This window comes from Cygnus olor, chromosome 6 (genome assembly GCF_009769625.2).
Source record: "Cygnus olor isolate bCygOlo1 chromosome 6, bCygOlo1.pri.v2, whole genome shotgun sequence".
Lineage (NCBI taxonomy): Eukaryota > Metazoa > Chordata > Aves > Anseriformes > Anatidae > Cygnus > Cygnus olor.
In genome coordinates this window covers 34,632,073-34,657,014 of record NC_049174.1, presented here as the reverse complement: position 1 = coordinate 34,657,014, position 24,942 = coordinate 34,632,073, and the positions used below count along the sequence as shown (strand labels likewise).

The 24,942-nt window shown below is 38.7% G+C and overlaps 1 protein-coding gene across 1 annotated transcript in view; it reads left to right on the top strand.

The window, feature by feature from the left end:
• Positions 1–24,942, top strand: part of LOC121072201 (von Willebrand factor D and EGF domain-containing protein-like) — a 177,984-nt gene that overhangs the window by 96,127 nt on the left and 56,915 nt on the right. The window contains exons 12-20 of the mRNA XM_040561583.1: positions 163–299; positions 1,359–1,520; positions 5,993–6,097; positions 8,792–8,906; positions 12,295–12,545; positions 13,755–13,974; positions 19,741–19,878; positions 21,872–22,024; positions 23,458–23,622. Of these exons, the coding sequence (XP_040417517.1) occupies positions 163–299; positions 1,359–1,520; positions 5,993–6,097; positions 8,792–8,906; positions 12,295–12,545; positions 13,755–13,974; positions 19,741–19,878; positions 21,872–22,024; positions 23,458–23,622 (1,446 nt within the window). The remainder of the gene's footprint in view (positions 1–162; positions 300–1,358; positions 1,521–5,992; positions 6,098–8,791; positions 8,907–12,294; positions 12,546–13,754; positions 13,975–19,740; positions 19,879–21,871; positions 22,025–23,457; positions 23,623–24,942) is intronic.

Here is a 24,942-nt window from a genome sequence, read left to right as displayed (position 1 = left end):
TTGACAACTGCTGCTCCTCTTCCCAAGAGAAATTTGCAGAACAACCCAACAAAAAGAATTAAAACAAACCCAGGAAAAGTGACAACCACACCATCTCTGATAAACCAGAAGGGAATAGCATGTGTTAGTCTCTAAAGCATGACATCTATCTCCCCTTTTCAGAGCAAGCTTTGGAAATCACGGGCTTGGAGAACAGGGGCCTCTGTGACATCCGCACCTCCGACTGCACCAGGACCCGGGTGTTTGGCTTTGGTTTCACAGATTCCCCCAACCTGCACTGCGAGGTTACCAGGCTAATTGTAAGCATCTTCCCATGGACTCATCAAGTATTGATGCTACGGTCAGACTTTGACGTGTTTATATTAAATCCTGAACAGTGCCGAGTGCCAGTCACTGCCGCAGCAGGGTGCAAATACCGGGAGATCCCATTGCCAATGTGTTCGCCACGAGCCGGGGGAGATGAAGCAGCTCTGCCCTTTCCAGGACTGGTTCCTTGGAAATGCAAAGCTGTGTCTTCCTGCCAATTTGCTCTGTGGGGTTTTGTTTAACTCTTGTTTGGTTCATCTGCACTGTAGGCCAGTGAAGCTTGAAATCACAATATTATTTCTCATTTTGTGCATCTGCAATGGGTACGCTTGGTTGTTTCCTTAAACTCATCTGAATGCTAAGTGTTGCAGTTAAATACAAGGCTTCCTCAACACAGTTAGAGGCTCCTACGTGAATTTTCTTAGTCATAGTTCAATACCAAGTCAGAAGTTCTAATAACTACTAAACCCGTCTCTTCTGCTCACACTATAATTTTGTTATAAACAACTACACACAGGCAATTCTTGGAATGAATTGTTTGGAGTATCCGCACATGCAGACATGAGGTATTGGATTCATCTCATAAATCCACCTCATAAAAGACATTCAGCCTGATTCCCATTCATTACTAACAAGACACAGCTGAGATTTGCCTACCTTGCCCACTTATGACTGTGTAGGCTCTAAACAAGCAGTGATGTTTTATGTGGCCAACCTTGCTAAGTAGCAGACATTACCTGAAGGAGCCAGAAGGTGTACAAGCTGGCTGCAGAGCCCTAGGAGCAAAGACAATGCTGCTCCAGGACATTCACCTGTCTCGTCCCAGCTGCTCATCCAAAACACAGGCTGCAGCCCTTCCTAAATCAACAGGCCACCTGCATGCATAGAGGAGCATGGCTTGCTCTTTACTGTGGTTACAGGAACATCACTTCTTTCAATAAACCATCTGTAAATGCCTTATATTAATAATTAGAAATATAAACATATGTTGACAACTGGAATTGCTTTATATGAGCCTTCAGTTTCTGCACTCTCCTTCTGTTTTACTGTAGCATCTCAATGGCGAATGGATATCAAGAGAGCAAGAAACGACACGAGCAGATTTTCTCAGCTCTGAGGCTGTTGACTGCCAGATTCCTGTCCTGAACATCACAGAGACAGAGGCTGTGCACTTTGTGGCTGGTGATGAGCCGTTCGCAAGATGGCAAGTGAAAGTAGGAATTTCGTATGTTTTTAAGAAATGATTTAGAAGAAGGAAATCAGTTGTCTTGGTAAATCAAAATGCAAAGTGCAATTTGCATCCCTTCAGAACTGAAGATGCCTGTAGAAATTCTCACATTAGTATTGGGGAAGGGATGAGTGGGGGGAACGACACGACACAACCAAAACAACAGGAGTTAAAAACAGGTGTCTTCGTAGGCAATCCAAAAGTGCAAATTGCAATCACTTCTCCACGTAATCACCTGAGATTGATGCAGTTGTACTAATCAATTGTTAATCATTAGTATTTCATTTCTGGAAACCCCAGCTCAAACTCATGGTTAGGAAGCAAATGCAAGGCAGTTCTGACCCCCAGGATTCAAGGCAGACCCTTGCACAACGCAGGAGTGAGCAGGGATGGGACAACCATGGACTTGAGCGGCAGCCTCTGCAGTACCCACACATGCTGGATCTGCTCTGCTGTAGTTTTAGCCCCTTTTGTTCCCAAGGTGATACTTAAATTCTAAACATTTACAGGAAACCAGTGTCTTGTTGACCTTGTGCCTGCTAACCTTGGTCTCGTGCTCAGTCTGGCTGGTTATTTTCTGCAGACCGATTGCTTTGCTAAGACTGAGCTCATTTAAATGCACCATAACTGAGAAAAATATGTTGCAATTGTAGAAATCTGCAGATGTGGTTTGAAAATTGCCACATGTAAAAATGAAACCTGTAATACAGTCTCTTCACTGTGATGTTGCTGCCTGTCCTGTGCCCCACAGCTGTCTCTAACGTGGACCAGACTGGGGACACATGTGGCCATGGTGGTTAGGGGCAAGGGAAAGATGCTTGCTAGAGCATATTTGCTATCCAGTAAATTATTTTTAAAACGTGTATAAAATTAAAAAGAGATATGTATAAAATTTCTGAAGGAACAGAGCCTGGTCATCAGCTGAGGGCAGATTCTGCACCTTCCTTCTGGAGAAGGTGCCATTTGGACTCTGAGTCTGAATCAGAAGGGCAGTTCTTCTGCTTAGAGTTCCTAAATTTCTCATAGGAGATGCTGAACTCTCCCGGTTGTGAAATGAAATGTGATGGAAGGACCTGTAAGGACTGGGATGTAGCCCAGAAGGACAGCTCACATTTTTGCATGGGCATGGGGCCATTCCTCCAGCATAATCATGTTGGCTACCATATGCCTCAGACATATCACGATTCAGTTTGCTTTCAATTGCTGCCTTCAAGCCATGAAAAGGTCTGTGTCATTTTTCGATTCTTTTCCTCCCAAAACATATGTTTTTGCATTTGAGTTCAAGGAAATCTCCACACCTGTGAGCCTGCTGCCCTTTCCCTTGCCCCTGAATCTTGCAGAAAAACCAGCTTCGTGGCTAGGCAGTGAGCACACAATTAAATCACCTCAGCCCGATCCAGCCGCTGGCATGCTAATCCCGGCTCTCCTGTGGATCTTTTTGCTGAATAAATTGTGAAGGCAGAGCTCGAAGCTCAGTTTCAAAGACAGTGAGCCCTATGTGGCGGCACAGAGAACAAAATGATGGAACTTTTCAAGATAAAAAAAAAATGATTTGAAATGATTTCCATGAGTACTCAAAATTTTGCGCTCCAGAAAATTCATGGTAAGACTTCAACATTGATCTTCATGGTTATATTAACATATACCTTTTAAAATGGAGATGGAAGTTTTTCCAAAACCCCAAAACAATTCTTTCTGGAAACACCAGTGTCCTAGACTTTCAGAATCTCACCTGCCCTGAAATCAAATTTTAGGGGAATCAGCAAGGTTTCACATAAGCTTTTTTCACTACCAAGGTTGGGGAAGTGGGGGCCTCCCGAGCTCTTCTCAGGGCCTTTTCCTGTTATCCGCTCCTGTATTCATGTTTCAGATTTTGCTCTTTCCTTCCATGACATGCTGCTGCATGTTAATAAAGTACACAGGCTACATCAGGGTGTTTGGGATAGTTCATTTAGCTATCAAAGTACAAGCTCCTACTTGGGCAGCAGATGACTTAGGTTGTCCATCCAGATGTCTGGGTGAAGAGGTGGCAGAGCTTGGCAGGCACTTATCTAATTTGGGAAGCAGGTCTCTGGTTTATCTTCAGTTTGTTATCGTTGCCTGTATTTGTCAAGAGTAGCAAAAATATTTGCTTGGAAGTCAGTGAGGCAGGAACTGAATTTGAATTCAGCAAGTCTTCACAGCTTTCATTTTTTCATTTATAAAACATTCATGAGAGTCAAATTTTATTTCAATGATGAGGGGCACAAATAGCCACGATGAACGAAAGGCGCTTGTCCAGAAGTAGCGGCTCTTCCTTTCCAGATGACAAGTACGTAAAAACAGCCAAGGCACAGCTCTCAGTGAGTCTCTGGCTTTTAAGGGCCAACTGAATCTGAATGGAGGTTTGCCCAGCTTAGGTCTCATCAGTGCTTTTGGAGCATTTGTTTCATGTCACTAAGGTGACTAATGGAAAAGCAATTGAAATAACTATAAAATAAACCAATTCTAAAAAGACACCAAGAAGGAAGTTTATAATAATCTCTAGGTAAAATAAAACAAATTGGAAAGAGTTACATTTCATTCACAATGGTCACTTCAGACAGAGAAATTAGTGCAATTTTAGAGCTCTTTATGTTTTTCCCTGTCTACCGATTTCACCCGTTATTACTGCATTAGTACTGAGACAACACTAGACGCTCTGATTAAAGGACGAAATGAAATGTAAACTGCATTAAGAATAATATATTCTTAATGGAAGTCCTGCTGTCAATGAGCACTGCTGTTTAGTGAAGAGCAGGTCTTTGGGGGTTGCCTGTTTTGTTAGTTCCTCATCTCCCTCTGGAGAAAGTTCTTTAAGTCTTCAGAAAGCTGGGTTACATTTAGTATAACACACCATACTCTAACATCTTGACTGAGTATGACGCTCAGGAAAGAATATAACTTTCTTCCTTAAGCTATACCAATGAATTTTATTTCAATTTAAGTTAGCCCAAAGTAGTTGTCTCTCTTCTAGAATTTCATACTCTGAATACCTATGAATACTGTCTGTTTATCTACTTGTACTGCTTTCTGCAGAAACAAATGCTCTTAGCTAGCAGTGCATTTTGAGCTGAGAACAATCATGTGTGACATTGTGGGAGTATCAACTGTGTTATGTTCCATGAGCTTTCAGATTATCCTTAGTGAATTTATGATAATTGATGCTTTTTATGGAATTTATTAAAGTAATTTTTTATTCTCTGCACCTCCAGTTTTCTTTGTTCGATTTAACATACATTGAGAACCGAAATAGTTGGTTAACTGATCAACTTTGTACTCTTGGCCCTGTTACTGATGAGGGGATGTGGAGCTCAGGCTGTGCCAATCAGCCCTTTGGTCTGAGTGAGCTTCTGAAGTGCTCTGTATCTGCCTTCTCCCCTGTGGCTGTGGTTCCTCTGCTCTGCCTGCTTTGAGTCACTGAGGGAGACAGAGGTCACAAAGATATTAATTTCTCACAAATGTCATGAAAATCAAAACAGCAGAAGTGCAAAGAGTGTTCTAGTGTCTGCACAGTGGGAAACAGCATCCCTTCTCTGCCTGGGGAAGCCACAGCCAGTGCATGTACATGAGCAGGATGGTCAGTGCTTGGCTGAGGTGCACAAAGTGAAAAGTATAAAATACCTGATAGAGAGGGCTTTGCTTTCCTGCTGGTGTTTATCAGCATTTCCTGCAAGGCTTACACCAGCATTTTTGCATTTGGGTACTCTTTAATATTCACAGGTCTCAAGAGGTGTTACAATGCTTTGTCAAAAGTTAGCTCTCCACATTAGTCTGGCATCTTTTCATTTTTACTGTAGAAAAATTAAATTAAAATGTAAACTTACATCACTCTCTTTTATGCAGTCATATGAAAACTGCCATTCTACATTAAGGCTTTCTAAGCTACCCACGTGTACAGGAATGTCCTTCTAATATACCTTCCTGTGGAAATAGGACTGTTGCTGTCTGGTATTATAGAGCCTAGCACTTTTTAGAGGTTAATATAGAGCCACCTAAAGAATATATATTCTTTTGTTTTGGTTTGTTTTCCTCAAGCTTATTTACTGATTTACCATACAGTAAGAAAATGGTTCAAAATTTCAGCCAAATGTCTTAATTTTATTTCACAACTCCTTGAAAGGCATCCTTGTAGTATTTTAGTATCTATGCAGTTTTTATAAAGGTATTGAAAAAAAAAAGTGCTCAGAATAAAAAACAACAACAATCAGAAATGTTGAATGCCAGTTGAGCCAAAATATCTTTTGGTTATTAATGAATAGTTTCCAGTTTGGAACATTAAGCAATTTGTTCGCTTGCAGTAGAGCAACTCAAAAGTGCTTTAATTTATCTTGCTGGCAGGCATCCAGTTCAAGGGTGCAACAGTATATGCTCCAAAATGAGCAGACAGTCTCCATATGGAACATTATTACTTATAAGGATGATTTTTGTATCATTTAGATCACTAATGATGGCTTCCAGTACAGTAATTCCAGAGTGCTGACCCTGTATGACACAGTCTGCCAGGCCTGTGAATCCCATCCAACCGGACTTTGTAAATTAAAGGTAATTTAAAGAGCATAAAGGTTTAATATGGATCATTCATCTCCTCCCTGGCCCTCTCCCTCCTTTTGATGTACTGTGTGTAATAACTGTTTTAGAAGAGGAAAATCTATTTCACAGGTCAGTTGCACAGTCTGATACTTTTCTGTCTTTTACAACCTCTTGTCCATGTGTGGTTTTTTTAAACCATATATATATATGCATATATATATATATATATATATTACAAATGTATGGTATGAATACCTGATAGAGCGTGCTTTATGGTGGGCCTTTCTCAGGATGGCTCTTCCCAAAGAGCATGGCTGACAATACACATACTTTTTTGCTATACTTTTTAATGGAAGTAAATAAGACTGTGCAGTCTCCCCTGGCAGGCAGCTTGCCTTCACTGTTGAAGTGTCTCTCCTAGGAAGCTCTTTTACCTCTCCCAGGCTGCTTGGCAGGGGTAATGTAACTGTAAGGTATATCATTTCTATACCCATTTTCTGCTGTTGCAAAAGGTATACTATGATGCATGTTACACGGTTTTTGTCATGTGAAAACACCCTTGAGAGAACATAAAACATTCTTGCTTACATTAAATACCACTAAGTACAAACATATAATGCTTTAACAGTTTCAAAATTGTAATCAAAAACCTAGTGCTATGTTTTAAACTGCCAGAATGCCAGGAACTGCCTGGAGAATGTTATATCCCTCTGATTATTATTAGTGTAGCATCCCCCATCCCTTAAAAAAGAGCTTTCCTGCTCTTATTTTCTAGAGGACTGCATGAGACACCTTTTCTGTTTTTTTTTCAGAGGGGCTTTAAAAGATACTTTTGGAGGGTGTTGGGTAAGGAATATTTGAATGTACTAATCCTGCTTTCTTACTACCCTGAGGCAAGCACAAATGAACAGGAGACCACCAGTCTTCATTCTTACAAAATGAAGATTAATCAGGTATATCTTAACCTATGTGCCTCACTGTTCTCATTAACGCTAATGGGAAAATACAGTTTTCAAAGTTGCACTGATTGCAATAAAGAACCAGTTACCAAAATAAAATGAAAGTTCACTTTTTTCAAATAAATCAGTGAATAGAAACTAGTTTATATGCCCAAATGAGGGCAAAGTCACTTAAATTTCAGATTAAAATAATTATGTCAGAACCATTTCAATTAAAGCTAGGTGGTTTGTTGGTTTGTTGTTTTTTGTTGTGTTTTTTCTTTTGTTTGTTTTTTGTTTGTTTGTTTGTTTCAAAGGCTTTCCTTATTCTTACACTCTAGGAATTCAGAAGTATATACGTTTTCTCAATATGCTGGTGTTCTCTTTGTATTATAATAATTTCTACCCTAAGATGCTTCAAGGGACTATTTGAACTAGGCTTCCAATTGCATCAAACCACATTCTAATTACTCCTCTTACAACATTACTTTGTAATACCTAAATTGCTTTCAGAAAAGGTGTTTCAATTAGGGGACATTTTATGTCAGGCCATTTCGCATTTTGTGTTCCACTTTTATGGAGCCCATTCTCTAACACATTATCACATCAGAAAAAGCAGCTTTTTCATCAGAACTTCAAGTCTTTGAAAACAACAATGTAATAAAATCTAATTAATATCCAAATTTTAATGTGGGAGATTTGTCATGTTGGGGCAATTATGAGCTTTTTTTTTTAAAAAAAAACTTACTCATTATTCTTAACTATTATTTATTTAAAATACAAGAAGATGAGAAAGAAGAAAAGCAGTAAATAGCAAACACAAGGCCAGTAACAGGGCACACACCAGTCTCAGCACCATCTTTTGGGGCTGGTCGGACTATTTGCTGTGCCAAGCAGGTGGAAGGCCAGGAGCCCATGAATATGTACACTCTGAAGTCAGACATTTGATTACAGCACAAACAGGTAGATTTGTGCTGCTTTGAGTTTACCTCTTTTACCTACCAGTGCTAGCGAAAGCCAAGCAATCTGATCTTTCTAAGGGGCTGTGCAAACCCTCCAATGGTCACGGGATTTCTTTTCAGAGCAATGTGTATTCAAGTGAGGGAAAAGGAAAAATATCTTTGGGCCCTGGTAGCTTCTCCCTCCTGCTGTCCTGCTATAGCCGGGGCGTTCTACCAACTTCGGCCCCGTCGCTGTGTTCAGCCATTTCTTTACAATCATCTTGCAGAAGCCTTAACTCTAATAAAGATCTTTATTCTGTTTTTATATCATTGCTTTTTCGTATTTTTATGAACAACCTCCAGAAATAATTCATTTACCAGAAAAGGGTTCCAAAATTTCAAATGGAGTTTTGTACAAGTATTTTTCGTTAATCTCATGCAACTCTATTCTGAGTGTTACCAAATAGTCATCATGTTAGTAGTCACAGTTAGGAATAATGATCACATACAGTACATACAGATAAAATGAAAAAATAAAAATAAAAATCATGTTCTTGTTCATCTATGACAAGCAGCATCACATGCTGCTTAAGATAAAGGATTCACAGCTACAGGGATCTCACATGGAAACTGGAAAACCTCCATGTCTTGTTTTCTTCGTGGCAGTAGAAAGTACAAGCATTTAAATTGATATTATTTTATTCCTTCAAAAGACAAGCAAGCTCCTGCTTATCTACAGAAAATATTAACTGCTAATTTCTTATCTTTCTTACTTCTTTTTTCCTTGCCTCCACCTCCCACCCATTTTTATTTCCTTTTTTTGGCAGGAAAATACTTGTAATATAGATGGACTTTGCTATGGTGAAGGAGAGTCAAGCCCTACCAGTCCTTGTCTTCTCTGTGAACCTGACATTTCTAAGTTCACCTGGTCTATTAATGAAAGTAAGACCATTTTTTCTAAGATTTAGAAGCGCTTAGATGGGAATTTAATACTAAGTCTATGAAATGCACAGTTCATTTAGCTAACATGGGCCTAGCCTGCATAGGACTTTATGTGGTGGGAATAACTGAGTACACAGGAAGGCCAGTCTGATCATCAGCAGGAAGCACTCCTCTGTGTGCACTAGGCATCTGGACACTTATCTTGTCCTGGGTGAAACCTGACAAATTTCTAATTAATAAAAGCAAAATAACAGCTGAATAAAATAAATTTTGACATGCCCCATGCAGGGCCCAAGTCTGTCAGCTAAAGGTGATGGACCCTAAAAATGCCTGTGATCATCTCACAGGTACAAATCTTTAATGGAACAATTTGAGGAAAACACTGCTTTTAAAACACTAATGTATATTTTTGGTATCTTTCCCTGAGCCAAATGCTATGAAATGCCACACAAAAGACCTTGGCCTGGCAGGGAGTCTAAGTGATAGGGAACAGCCACTCATTGCCTTTGCTGCCACGAAACCTAACGGCTCATTCTTCAGCCTTTCATGGCAGGGGTCGTGAAGGCTGCCTTTTGAAGCACCTCCTGAATGCTAATGATTTAATCACAGTGTTTTCATGACTGCATCCCCAGTGTAAAAAACAACCACTACTTAACATTTGCTTTACAGATAATCCATAAGTCTAGAAACATTGGTCTCATGGTGCATCTTCACACTTATATGAACATATCTACATCTGCTCCATATAAAGATTATAATAACACTTTTAAGTAGATTCATGTGTTGGAACTAGAGTTTCTCTGTAATTTTAGCTTCAGTAAGGAGAAGCAATTACAGAGAGGTATGTGAATGAGAGGACCTGTTTGATTTGCTTGTTCACAGTTTTATATTCCTGGAGTGACTGAAGGAATTCCTTCCTCTATTTCTTCTGGAAAGGAAAAGATTGATCTTTTCCTTGGGGAGCAACCGGGGATGCTCATGGACAGAGGCTTCTACAGAGTGCAAGGCATGGCAGGAGAAACAGCAAAGGTGCAACACAGTGGCCAGAGTCCACAGCTCAATAACCAGGGAGAGAAGTGAGTTGGTACTCCCTTCTCAGAGGTGATAGAAAGGCACTTAAGAAATACTCAGCAGTTTCTGGCAATACAAGAAATCATAAGTTGTCTGAAACCAAGCTTAGAAGAAGGAACGCAATTGGAAGGGAAAGAGCTATTCATGAACCCTTGGAATTTCTGTTCCAGACTAGCCACTTTGAATTTTCTCTATTTATAAACACACCGCTCTTGTTTATGTCCTAAAAAATCTGGTTCCTATAATTTAAATTTCCCTGTCAAGATAAGGCGTAGAGAGATCCATCTCAAGTGTTGTCCAACGAAGAATCCCATTACATATTACTTGAAAGAGTAGTTAGAATGCCTAATGGTAAGCCAGACCTGAAGAAAAACTTGTGTGCCTGAAAGAAAGCCTTTTTTCCTCCAAGGATATAATTGAGTTTAATGAGAGGTGTTAACTATGACACACAAATCTTGCCTCCATTCTGTCCTTCCACTGTATTGGCCACAGCTATACTATCTTCAGGGGTAAGCTGATTCTGACTGTCATATAAAATTCTCATTACTGGTACTAAGACATTTTAATTTTAAAATTTAGAAAATGGCTTAAAAGGAAAAAAAATCATTTATTTTGGAATTTATAAAACTTGGAGTGATCTATGAAATCTGGAACAGATCTTGGTTCACTTTTCAATAATTTAAAAATCTAAAAATATTGAAAAAGTACTTGTCAAACTTGTTTTCAAATACATGAGTACCTTTTAAAGTACTTCAATAACTAGGAGTGTATATATGTTCACTGGATAGCAAGGAGGCCTCTGTGGAATTAAAAACACTCTTGTTCACAGACTGCCTTCAGAATATCTGATATTATTTTATTTTGTGGTCTACAACATCTTGTAACACTCCATCCAGTTAACACCTTTGTGTTTATCTCTAAATGCATACCAGCATCAATATTTCATTTATTACTTTGGGCACAACCTTTATGGGCTCCATGGTTTGAGTGTTTCTGAAGTAAAAGGTAAATTAATGGATGGAAGCTTTCAACAGTTTTGCCAGGACAATCTGCTGGCCAAGCAGTTTAGAAAGCTCTGATAGCACAGCAGCAATGAGTGCAGAGGCATTTAAATAATTGCATAATGTGAGACATGCTACAGAAAGCAGAGCTTGATAAAAGGATATGCACACACAAAGAATCCCTGATGATGACTTCCCACAAGCATTATGCAAAGACACATGCTGTCTTTATGAGAACACACGTATAGCTTGTATTTTTAGAGTGTGACTTGAAATTAATCCTCTATTAGAGATGTTCTCTAAGTTAAAAACATCTATGCACAAATTGCATTGTGAGAAGATTCCTTTAAATATCAATATATGTCAATTTGTACTGCTGGTTAGAAAGGAAAGATGGCTTGAGACTGAGGAGGTTTAGGACACTGAGACAAAATTCCCAGCCCTGCACAGTGCTGCTGTCACCTCAGGGTATTCATCTGATCTTACTTTTCCTTGGTTTCTAATATTAAAATGTAATACTTTTCTCTACCTTGTCCTCCTTACATATTTATATTGGACATATCTTCAGGCAGCATTTGTCTTTTACTGTAAAATAGCCCAGTATAATTAGGCTTTTATCCTCATTAAGGAAAGACTGAATGTAAACATCACTAAAAATAACAATGCCAATGTTGACATGATATGCACTACTGTCTCTAGGGATAGAGAATTTCAGTATCACTGATGTGCCTCTCCCAGCACTGAGAAGATTTTTATTCTAGAAATGTCCAACTGAATTCAATCACACTGCTCAGGTTTAATTACCACTCATGTGTAAAGGCAGTAGAATCTGCTCAACAGAAGAGTTACACAACTTCCTCACCCCTGCCCCATCCTCCCAGAGTTGTACACCCAATTTGTCATTCATCATTTTGAGAATTAGTTTGCTTATATTTAGGTTGATTGATTGATTGATTGATAGATAGAATAAATAATATACACATGTATTAGAGATAAAATTAAAGTTTTAGTAAGAACTGAGGGAGGTGGACCAGTGAGAGGTTATAAAAGTCACATCCAATCTCCTCCCATGTATCAGATAGACATCAAAAGTTATCAAAGTTCAGTATGGGGCATGAAAAAAATAGAAGTAAAAAAGTACACTATTTGGCAAAGCCATTTGCTGCCTCTAACACCCACGTTGTTTCCTCCATCGGTCTCAGGATGCTTTCTGCACCCTCATGACTGAGAGCACCCCTAAGGAGACCTGCAGTCTGAATCTTCACGTGGGAGAAACTGGAATTTATGTAATCATGGTTTCATTTTTTGCTATTTAGACAACCTGCCTCCTGTGTTCCAGGCCCCCTCCAGCCAGCTGCTGACATTTATTGGTGAGAATTTTATTTACCAGTTAATAGCAGTGGATCCGGAAGGGTCAGCTGTGCTATTCATCCTAGAGGCTGGGCCACAGGATGCCAGGCTCTCTCCTGCTGGCCTTCTTATCTGGAAAGTGGATTCAGAAGACAGGCAGACCTTTGAATTCACGGTGTCGGATGAATGCAATGCACAGAGCAGATACTCTATTGAGGTAAGGAAATTAATGCTTTAAAAGCAAAACAAAACAAACCTGTTTATCATGTCATCACTTTGGTGCAATTGTCGTTATAGCTAATAATTTGTTACTGTCTTAAAAACTCAGACTTCAGCTATTCTCTCATAAGGGTATATTATCCAGCATAGCAATAATGATCAATTAATGGAATAAATATCTCTGAGAACACAGAAACTACATATACAATGAACAAGAGAGAGTGCTATTGATTGCTGTTTGAAAGAACTCTCTTGCAGAGCCTGTTAATGGTTCATTAATCTGCTTTAAAATTCACATTCTGCATTTGGATTGCAGAAAAAAAGCATATAACATAAAAGACCAAGTTTTAGCTATAAAAGGGAGATTATAACTCACTCTCAATGATATTTTTAGAGGGTGTCTTGCTCTTATGTCATTACTCCACACTTTAAGTTTCTTGGCAGAGCTTGTGCATTGCTTTGTCTTTATTGTGTAGCCTAGCATTAATCCCATGATAGGATGAGCTAATAAAGTGGGATGCAGACTCTTGCCACAAGAGCAGTTTTGTGAAGAAAAGAAAAGGATTTTCTCCTAAAGATTCCAATTTTACTCATTCAAACCACTGTCATCAAAAATACCAGTCTGCTGAACACACACACAGCAAAGGGGAAACATTTCAAACTAGATTTGTGCTTAACTAGATGAGATAGTGCAAAGGTTCAAATGTATTGAAATGGTGTTCTCATCAATACATAACATGACCTGGACCTCTCTTCTTTGCAATAGAGACTGGCTAAAGAATGCCACAATCCTGTTCCTGCCTGGGAGACATTTGTAATGTAAAACAGTAAGGAAGGTACGCGGGCAAGCAAAGAGAAAAGATTTTTTTCAGTTCTTCTTTGAAGAATGAGGAATGAATCCTGCCCTCAGATATCATGTAAAAACTGCTGTTATAGCAAATAGGACTTTTTTCTTATAAGAAATTAGAATGTGCCCTTAAGTGATGAAGAAAAATCCCTTTAATGTCACGCTTTCAGCCAAATAAATAAGTATGCTGAGTATGAGACCATCTATCCAGACAAAGGAAATTGGTTAGAAATAAGTTTTCATAATACCAGAAAATGTGTCTGCACTGCAAATCCATCCCTTCCTGAAGGGTACCAATACGCCTCTCAGCAGTGATTCAGCAGGAGGATCATTATCACAACTCCCTTTTGCCTTCCTCAGGTTCGAGTGAAGCCCTGCAGCTGCCTCAATGGTGGAACGTGTGTTACCAATATTAAATTCCCTCCAGGCCTTGGTGAATATCTGTGCTTGTGTCCAAATGGATTTGATGGGGAGTTTTGCCAGGAAGATGTTAATGAGTGTAAGTCAAACCCATGTGGAAGCGGAACGTGTGTGGACGGTGTGGACCGCTACATCTGTAAATGTCCCCCTGGTTTGGGAGGTAAGGCATCACTGTTCCCATCTCCAATTTAACTAGAGACATATTGTGTTTCAGGGTGTTTTGAGTGCACACAACCACAAGAATCTGTCAAATGGACTGCATTTGCTTCCTCTTCTTCTCCCATGACTCAGCTGTAGACAGATAGAAATCGTGTAAAGGCAGCTATCTAATTATCCATGCTCAAGGAAAGAGAAAAGACCTAAAGGTCTGTAGTTATGAAATGACCATTCAAGGAGGCTGCGAATCACTCTGATCTCAGCTTCCACTGGCTTATTTCCCAGCTGTCCATCCATGAGAAGAGCCAGAGGAAGACTGAGTGGAAGAGGTGAGGATCCAGGACCCTCTCACACTCCTAAGGATTATAATAAATGTAGCCAATGAAAGAACTGTGAATGAATTATTTATTTATTTGTTTGCTTGTTTATTAGGTCTATGAAGGGGAAGTAGATACGGAAAGCATGCAGAAATAAATTCATTTAGTCCTAGTTGAAATTTCCTCAAGTTTAAGCCTTAGAAAACTGCAAGCCCATTGGGTTGTCAGACATACTGGTGGAACAAAAGCTAATCTTTTAAGCTGTTCAGGGCTGAACAAAATATGTTTTTAACAGATGCAGAGGAGAGCAATGATCAGTCTGCCACCCCGACCTCCCCCCCCCCCCCCCAAAAAAAAAAAAAAATCTTTTTAGGAAGGCAGAATGTAAAGCATGAAGAGGAGGAGTGGAAGAATGAAATGCAGCGAAGACAACAGAGGTGGATGCAAGACATATGATACAAACAGGAACAGAGGGAGTGAAAACCTGACATGTCAGGAGGAAGAGAAGCATCTAATAGATAACGGAGGTGAGGAGAGAACATGTTGGTACCTGTCACGCCATTTATATTGTCAGCTTTGGTGCATTTGGGACATCTGTGAATGATTCCCACACAGTAGAAAGCACTTGTGACAGTACGTGGGGATGACCCCTGTGCTCTGTGGGCTGGCGCCAGCCACTCGAGACTCTGCTGCTTGAAGCTTCTGGCGTTTGGCTGTGCTGAGTCGCTGCAGGGTCTCGCAGAGCACCCAGCACCTCCTCCAAGCCGGGACCCACACTCCAGCTGCTCAGAGCATGACTCACTGCCAACAGAATAGATTTTCATTTGGCCCAAGCATGCCTTCTGTAATTTCACTGAAGTTGTGGCCTTTTCATTCGCAGTTTAGCTTTTCCAGAGGTACAAGGCAATACTGAACATACGGGTTTTGGCCAGCATTTCTAGACTTGGCCCTTGCTTAACTTTGCAGACAAAGGGCTGCTAACATGGGTGCTGTTTAAGACAGCCACTCAATCACCCGGGTTACTAAAAAGTCATTGGAAAGTGAACACTTTTTGTTACTATCCATTCATGTCAGAGTCAAATTAGCCTCTCAAAAGTGAAAGGTACTAACTAAAACTGTGTTAAAATGTCTCTTGGATCAGCACCGTTTCAAAAGAAATAAGAAAAAAAAAATCAACCTTAAGCTGAACTCAGCTTTCAGTAATCGAACTTGTCAAAAAAAACCCTACTCTTCTCACATATGAAAGCACGAATGGATTCATATCACCTGTAATGTTGGCTGCTGTACAGTGCTACAGCTTTGAAAATACCAAGTAAAGGTAACATCAAAGGCATAGTGTCTATAATCAAAAACCTCTATTTTAAACAAAAGCAACAGATAGATTTCCCTCAGTGGGCTTATACAGGCAGAAAGGTACCCCTTCTCTTTCAGCAGGTCATGGCACTTTCGCTGTTTTAGTCATGCAGGATTGCAAGTCGAGATTTCATTACCTACAAAATTCCAGTAGAAATTAAACAAAAATAATTCAGAGTTGGGAGTTCAGAAAGTGCCCTGAACAATCCACATAATACCTAGAGGGTTGATCTTGTTGATCTAGTTGATCTGGTAGTGACTCCAGGTAATGCTACAGCACAGCCAAAGCCTGCTGCTATCCAAAGTGTTTATGCTGGAAAAGACTACTCATAGAGGAGGACACAAACATAAGAACAACATTAGAAAATGAAAGTTTATCAAAATATAAAAATCCCCAAACAAATCAGCACATGTAGAATGGCATGGTGCTGAATTCTCCTGGAAATGTTACTATGAGCACAGGGAAATTTGGGATCATTTTTGGCTAGATTTGGCTAAACACCTTAAAAATAGCATGAGGAACAATTCTTCATTGCCTTCAATGAGGTGGATTAAATGAATAAAAAGCAATATAATTCCATGCGTTAATAATGTCAGTGTATCTGCCCCCATTGTTTGATCTTCTCCACCAGTTTCACACTGCTGACTTTACTCATTTTATGTGGTATTGCACATAAATGGAGTGAAATCAAGCTCTATTATTCCACATAAAAGTCTCCCATAATTACAATGCATTGCTTATAAATTCACATGAATTGTATTCTGAAATGTGGTTCTCATTCTTACACAAACAGTAAAGAGTGAAATACCCAACACTTTAAAATAGCGTGTTTGAAAATAACATACAGACAACTCTGGAAACAAGGACATAGGACACCTTGATGGCCAGAGAAACACTCAGTTTTCTGCAACCCTTAAGTCCTGTCAGTTGAAATAAATATGTGTTGCTTTTGCAGTGCTTCCCTGGCCCAAAAAGCTAAAACAGAAGCAATAAAAAAATACAAATATAATTGAGTGAAACAGGAATACAACTCAAAATTTTAATAGCAGGTAAGAAATTATCAGCAAGTGGAGCTGAAAGCCAGCTGGGAAATAGATGATTTTACTTCAGGGCAGGTTCTGTGACAACAATAAAAGCTCATCCTTGATGCTGTGTTTATGTCTCAATTCCCCAGAAAACCATCAATAATCTAATGAGAAGGCAATGCTATACTGCTCAAGTGACAGCACCATTTCACCATCAAATCTTTACAAATGATAGGGAACAGGTAGTAGAAAGAAAATGTTAACTCTTTTGAGAGCTTCCCAAACATCACTGCAAGAGAAGAATGATAGGGAACAAAGTGCCTTGCTAAATGGTAGCAATTCAAGTGCATCTGTGTATCTCAGGCAACGTAAGTGCATAATTTAAGAATGGGAACAAGGCAGGGAGAGAAGCCATAGGAAAATATGAGAGGAGGATGACTCCAGACTTATTAATACTTTGAATTTCTGCAGAGACGTACACATACTTATCTCATTGTGTGTTCAAAGTACATTCATTTACCTTCACCCTTCACCGGTGGTAAAAACAATTCCTATTGTTTCTTCTTTGGGCTACTGAAAGCAAGAATATCGTCTGCTTGAGAACAGAAACCCTTCTTGAAAAAAAAAAAAAAAAAAAAAGTATCTAAATCTCTAAATCGGAAAACCATTCTTTCTTTATGTATCCAGTTATTAATGTATAAAGGAGGAGGGGAGGAGAAGAAGCTATAATTTCATATTACTTTTCAGGCAACTGAAAAAAAATAAATTTGTTCATGGTGTATAATAACCTTAGAATTCCTCAACGAGATTGCTTCTTCATTTTGAATCAACATAACCTGAACACAGTCAAAAAGACTTTCTCTGCATATGTAGGTGGTCAGCTCCTCTCGGGGTATAAAAGGACTTCATCTTCTCAGCCAATTTCTCATGCAGGGCTGGAGAAATAGAGCTGGCGTGGAAACAGATGTTTCAACCCTGCAACCTGAGGATCTTTTATTCCTAATATTTTTATTTGTATGGTAACAGTGCCAACAGAATTGAGATTCTCTTATGTTGCAGTGCACTGGAGGTCATGCAAGCATAATAACTGACATTTCTTGTTGCAGACAGTTTTCTGTCCATTTCTGCTGATTCTTCAGCAACCTTCAGCCAAGTTTCAGACTTTCTAAATATTTGTCATCAGACTCTCCTGGATTAACATTATGCCAAAATTGATCAGATACTGTTTAAAATCAAATCTATTTGAGTCAAAGTGCTTGCATAGTTCCACCTGTAAGTTACAAAATTCAGTCAAGTGGGTTTTAAAATTAAGCTTGCTATTTATGTTCTTCCTTGGCTTTTTGTAATTCTCTCATCTTTGAGATTTTTAAGTCAGACCCTTGCAAAACAGATTATATAAGAAGGAGGAGAAGGGACTGAGTGGGAAGAAGTTTTTGTTACTCAAAACTGTGAAATTCATTCTTACTTTGATTGTCTGACTAAACATGATAATGTTTAGTCTTTAAACTCTACCCAGTGAAAGAAAGTAATCACTAGTCTAATCAGTAATCCAAAATATAACAATGGAAGGAAAAAAAAGTAAGTTAATACCTGCAACACCAGGTAATGTCCACTTTAAATGAAACAAGGAGAGCTTTCCTAGAGCAAGAAACATGCAAAACCAGAACAATCTAGATTCAAATGGCACCAGAAAAGAGACATGCCTTTTGTTCTTTTCTTTTTTTTTTTTCCCTGAGACAAAGCAGCCATGAGAAGGTGGAGTCAGTAGCTTCTTGAGACACTTCAATCAAGAGAGACTTCAATTAGATTTTCTTACATGGAAATACTATTTTAACTTGAAAGGAGCTGTGGAAGCTATCTGAAATGCTGAAACAATGAGAGATTATGTTGTAGAAGATGAATAACGATGTTCTGTTCTTATCATTCTGCAATTCATTCCTCTGTGACAAATTTCTCTTTTGAAGAAAAAATATTATTTTATCCTTAAATCTTCTCCCATGATAAAGCTGAGCAGCTAATATGGAATATACCGTTCTGTACCTTATGGTATGTCATGAAACAGGTACTTCGACTATTCAGACAGTGTCCCAATCTGCTTGAGTATTCCCACATAAAAAAAAGGAAAAAAGGGCATGCCTTAATAGGAATTATATGGGATAGTTAAAGACTGTACTGTCAGGACTGAATATTCTGGTAACCAACAATAGCTAAGCAAGTTTTCTCAAGTGCACAGAGAGAGCATCATGCATATCTGAAGCCGGAGGGAGTTTTTAAACAACATTGTATATGATTATTCTGTATCATTTAATGTTCAGCTAGTCATTTTAGCTTTTGGGTCAGCTTCCCCTGCAGGTATCCATTAAATCATTCAGTGTTGTTAATTTGAATATCAGTTACATCAAGGGATTTTTTAAATGCCTATTTCTAAAGTCAGCAATAGCCAAGACCCATTGTTTTGGATTCAGATCCTACAGCAGCTTATCTTCTGAACACCAGCACTGTGGCTTACAGATATTTTCAGAGAGTTTCTTCAAATTTTAAATAGAAAAACCTGTAGGTTTTTTGTTTGTTGTATTTTATTTTATTTTATTTTTTTAAGAATTTCATCATTTTGTCTGATTTACCTTTAGCCAGACTGTGCTGTTGTACAATAAGCTATTAATAGTGTGAGGTTCACATAGAAATGAAGAGTGTAATATGTCAGTACATGGCATATCCTAAAGCCAAAGTGGTGAGACTGGCTTCTTCAGCGTACGACAAAGATCTTGTATAAACATGACAACAAAAGCAGCAGCAAAGGTGTGAAATGTAGGGGCAATCATTTATTTAATATGCATAGTTTTCTAGGAGCAGTAGTCTCAGGTTCAGCACTTCTGATGCCAATAACAACAGTAATAAACAGTGTGATAAAAGCAGGTTTAAGTGAGACAGTGGGGAATTTGGCACTATGTGAGTGATGTACCCTGTAATGAGTTTACAGCTGAGAAGTAAGCCTTAGTCTGCTTGAACATTTGAGCTGAGGAATAAACAGGGAATCTTTCCCAATTATTAACCTCCACTTTGTTTTGCCACAGGGCTTACTTGTCAGGAGGACAGGAATGAATGTGAAGAGAGTCTTTGTTTTCCTGGAGTGTCCTGTATGAATACCTTTGGATCATACATATGTGGAATTTGCCCCAGTGGGATGGAGGGAAATGGTAAAACTTGCAAATGTAAGTGCATGATTTGTTTTAATAGAAGGGTAAATATGGGTCCACTTCTACTACGATTATCCTTAATCGAGCACTTTGCCACTTGCTTCAAGGACAGACCTCTAAATATATAAACCACACTATTGTCATGTTATATTAATATGGATAATTGCAAATTGGTCTCGGTTTGCTATTTTTCACTGCAGTTTAGTTTCATTTTGATTAGAACGAACACCATAGCATACCAAAAAAAAAACACATATACATATATATATTTTCTAGATGCCAGCTAGATAGTTTGCCAAGGACATTCCCCAAGTTCTCCACTGTTTCACTCCTAAATATATCATCCACTAACAAGTACCCAGGGAGCACCTCCAGGATTACTCCTGTTCTGAGTGAATGCAGGAAGGATATAGAGTAGGAGAAAGAAGGTCTCAGGTAGTTTCATGAGAGGAAGGAGTCCATAGCTGCTGAGCTCACATTTGGCATAAAGTCATGCCACAGTTCCCAACTAAAAAAAGGCCAGGAACAATTTAATACCTGCTCAGTATTTGTTGTTGGGGCAGACCTCAGCAAATTCTTTAGTAGGGGGCTACACTGACTTTGTACCATGCTGAGACCTTTCCATCACAATGGGATGTGACCTACTCTGCTTTTTTTTCAGTCACACACATGCAGGTCTTCTCCAGAAATAACATTTGGTGGGCAAGGAGGAGAAAACTCAGCGTTTAATGTGTTTTGCATTTATTTGTTAGGGTTTCCAAATAAGCATAAAAAGCAAAAGAGCAAAAGATACAGATATCCACTTTTCCTCATATTGACTACCAAACGAAAAAGAAAAAAAAAAGAAAAGGAAAAAAAAAATCTGATGTAAAAAGACTCAGCTGTAATTACAGGATCCTGGCATTAGCAGGATGGCTCTTGGTGGTTTACCAAATATACCTTTAATCATATTGCCTAATGTCTGTATAGAAATGCTTTCTTTAATGTATTGTTGAGCCATACTGATCATTTCAAAGTGATTTTGTGTCTGTCTCACCAATGTGTAGGTAATTTGACTAGTGAATCAATTATGCCCTTTTTCAAAATACATCAGAATCATAATTTCTTCCTATGCATTTTTAATTACAAATATATTTATTTAAAAAATGCACATTTATTAGAACAAGTAAGCCTGAGGTCTTCCTTGCCCACCCAAAACAGGACAGAAATCATCCTTCATGTATGTAACATACAGACTGTAATATGTCCACCACGCATGCTTCCCTTGCTGAAGGAAGTGTAAAGGCTTGTCAGAGGAAGGAGGAGAAAACTAAAGTAATTTTATAGCTGCTACAGTGGGTAGCAGCTCATTGCATTATTTAACACATACAGAAGTGTCGTAATCTCAGGTTTTGTTGAGTACAGAAAACTTGCAACACATATTCACATAGACTATGCAAGCCCTAGATCAATCAAGAAATTCCCTTCAAATTATGTAGAAATTAATATTTTCAAAAGTTTCCAGCATTCAGCTTTCTTATTTACATCCATATATAATTAGTACAGATATCTTGAAGTGTACAAAGTTTGAAGCTGAACTAACCAAGGCCAACAAACACACACAATATAGTTTCAGGCAGAAGCTTTTGAGGAGAGGCAGGAATCAGGCAGACCTCAGGTCCTAGGGATTAGCATAGCGTCTTCATCCAAGTAACAACGCTGCATAATGCATAGGGACCTGAGGCCTCCTTACTGCCCTTAGCTCAATAAAAGATCACTGTGCATAATAAGTATATCTCTCAGATAAGCAAGGTTTAGTGAATTTGTGCACTGTAATTTTTTCTATGCTCATGCAGAAGCTTTACTGTATGTCAGCAGCTGACTCACCTGATTTGCCTTTATTTGCTTGATGGTTGGCTTCTAGAACAAACTTCTGTTATCTGATTTGTTGTTACTGCTGCTTTTTATCATCAATCACAGCTAAGCTCTTAAAACCTTGTTTCCTCGTCTCCATGCTTTCTTTTTACAGCTGTGCTTGCTGCTGACATTACACAGGTTTTAGTCATTGACAACAGCAATGGCAAAGGTGACTTGAACAAGACTAAAGTTGAGTGGCCACTGCAACCCTTAGAGACAAAGAACTCTCCTGTAATTAAGAATTTTAACAGAAGTGATACACGTGGTAGGTATACAAGGATATGAAATATTTTGGGGATGTTGCATATTCAGAAATCATGCATTTTACCATCTTAATAGCAAACATAAACTGTTTATAATACATCACAGAAAGATGGAGTTAAAAATCAAAATCCCCTCAATACATCAGACTGCAGATTGCTGCTAAATGATTTTGCAAGGGGAAAGAGCCCTTAGCAATCAGAGTGGTCAGGCTTAAGTAGAATTCATGTCACTTTTGAGATAGAACAAAATCACTCAGAATCTTAGTGATCAATGGAAAGCAAGACGATAAGAATGACAGCTTATGCAAACTTGCCATAGCCAAGTGATGCTGAATTTTATTCCTGCATTTGACTGGCAGTTATTGCATTAAGACCAAGCTTTGAGCATTAATGAAGTATTGACATGACTTCAGCAGGTGCTTTCCTCGGAATATTTGTGCCTGCCATCAGTACAACAGGACCCTGAGCACTGCAGCACCCTCTAAGAGGTGTGTGTGTCTGCACATTGCTTATGTTGACCCACTTCTAATCAGTATTTCAGTTTTGTACTGAAGTTGTTTTTTTTTTTCAGTTTTGTACTGAAGTTTTTGTACAGATACTATACAGATACTACACAGATATACAAAGGTTTTTATACTTTTGTATATCTGTACTAGGCCATCCAACAGCTAACCAGAACACATCTCAAAGAGGTGATCTGTCATAATGTCATAGGCAAGGTGCAAGGATAACGCTGAAATACTTGAGCATCATGATAGAGACCTCACTGGAGGCAATTAAAAAAGATCTACAACCATCATTTAGATTTTATTCATCATCTGTTCTCTGTCGACACTGTTAAACACTTCACAGGGAGTTCATTATTCAGTGACATCATAAGTGATAAATACTATATAGTACCAGAGTATTTAATTTTTCATATATTTCTAAGATAATTAAAATAGTCTCTTGTCATACAAGGTTCAACACATTAAGGATGATTTCTAGATCAGAAATATATGCACTTGACTGTGAATTTTTAAAAGTAAGGTATATGTACTGTAAGGTTTGATGATTACTTTCCAATTATAGAAGACCAGAAGGACGTCAGAATACCATTTCTTACTCAGATAATCTCTCACTTATGTTGAAAATTACAGTTTCTATATTATCTTTGAAAAATGCCAAAGAACTTTGAGTAATAAACTTGAAAACATTTAATTAGAGGACTAATAAATCTTACTTTAATGAGAAACAGCTGTTCTGTTACGCTGTGCCTACAGGACATTCTCATGTTTGGCACAAGGTTTGGGAACATTCTGCATTAATTATTCTTCAAAAGAGTAAAAGCAGTTATAAAACTTTAGCCAGGCTTAAGACAGTCACACTTAATTTTATATATGCATTTCATTTGAGAAATTATAAATAAATGTGCTTGAACTTCCTTTTTTCCTAGGTCATGTAGCGCCTCTGTCCCATGTTACTACCTGTGCCAACAGGCCGTGTTTTCCTGGAGTGTTGTGTTTTGATCGGAGACCCCCTTACATTGGATATGTCTGCGGCCGATGTCCACCAGGGTTTTTTGGAAACGGTCGAATCTGTAGCAAGGTCCCCAGACCAGGTACTTACTCATTTTTTGATTTTTTTTTAAAAAGTTTTGCAGACAAAGGCTGTAAGCAAGTATGAACTAGTATGGCATTATACTACAATGTGCTTTATAGCCAAACCCCGAAGCCTTTTTTCTGACTGTGAACACTCTTACCTGACAAGCAGCTAGCAGGTCATTATTTCAGGAATCTCTATCTCTCAGGAATGAGATTCACCTTCTCATTTGCCACTAGGGAGAAGTCTTCGCAACGGGACTTACTAGATGGTATGAATCACCACATCTGTGTTTCTGCCACAGCACTGGCATATGATTTCAAAACATGTTTCCTCCTCAGTAAGATGGGAACATGACACATGACAGTACCACTCTGTTTTCCTTGTCTCCTAATTCTTTTGCTGCAAGGCATCTGTTCTCCAAGGTGACCTGTGAAGATGATGATAAACAAAGTGCCATGTACGAACAACTCTACCAACAACTGAACACAACGGATAATTAAAACATTTCAATAGTACCCTTCATAGCCTGAGCAGCATTCTTCCTTTGGGAGTTCTGAAACTCAGACGGTCCCATTAATCTCTGAGGACTGATCATTAGAAGAGGTCTTCTGCTGTGATAAAAGAAAAGCTGGGTCCTGACCTCAGGCAGAAAATGGCAATACCATAGCAACCACTCATCAGTCATCCAATCTTGCATTCTCTCAGCGAAATTCTCATAATTCAATGCATAGTTCTCTAGGGACAGTCTGGATGGTTGTCCCCTTTTCACTGCAGAGAGCGATTTGCCAAGAGAACTGATGTTTACTCCTTAATAAGAGTAGTTATTAGGTCAGGTTCCCTGGTTTCCCTCTAAATCTTTTTCTTAAGCATTCAAGACAGACTCACTGGAAACCCATCAAATTGTTCCCCAGCTTCCTACACTGACGAACCTACCTTCATTACCCATTCTGTATCCAAATCAATGGCTGTTGCCTTGGTGTTATATTTTAATGCACACTATTAAAGCGGAACTGATTTCACTGTTTAGAGTAGGTATTGTCCACACTTTTTGAACTACAAATTGATTTGAGCTAGTTCTCAAAATCTAAAGGTCAAAAAAATAAAACTAACATTTTTTCTTCATCTGACTAGCAATGAGTATGTACAATGTATTAGTTTGTCAGAGTCACAAAGTCAGCTATTGACTGTTCTACAACTTGGTAAGCTGTAAAAGCAGTTGAGCAAAAAAATATAAATCACTGTGCATATAAATAAACGAACATTTCTGTTATTGCCCAAAGCTGCACCTTGTCATTAATGGGATAATGGGATATGCATTGTATACCCAAAGGTCATT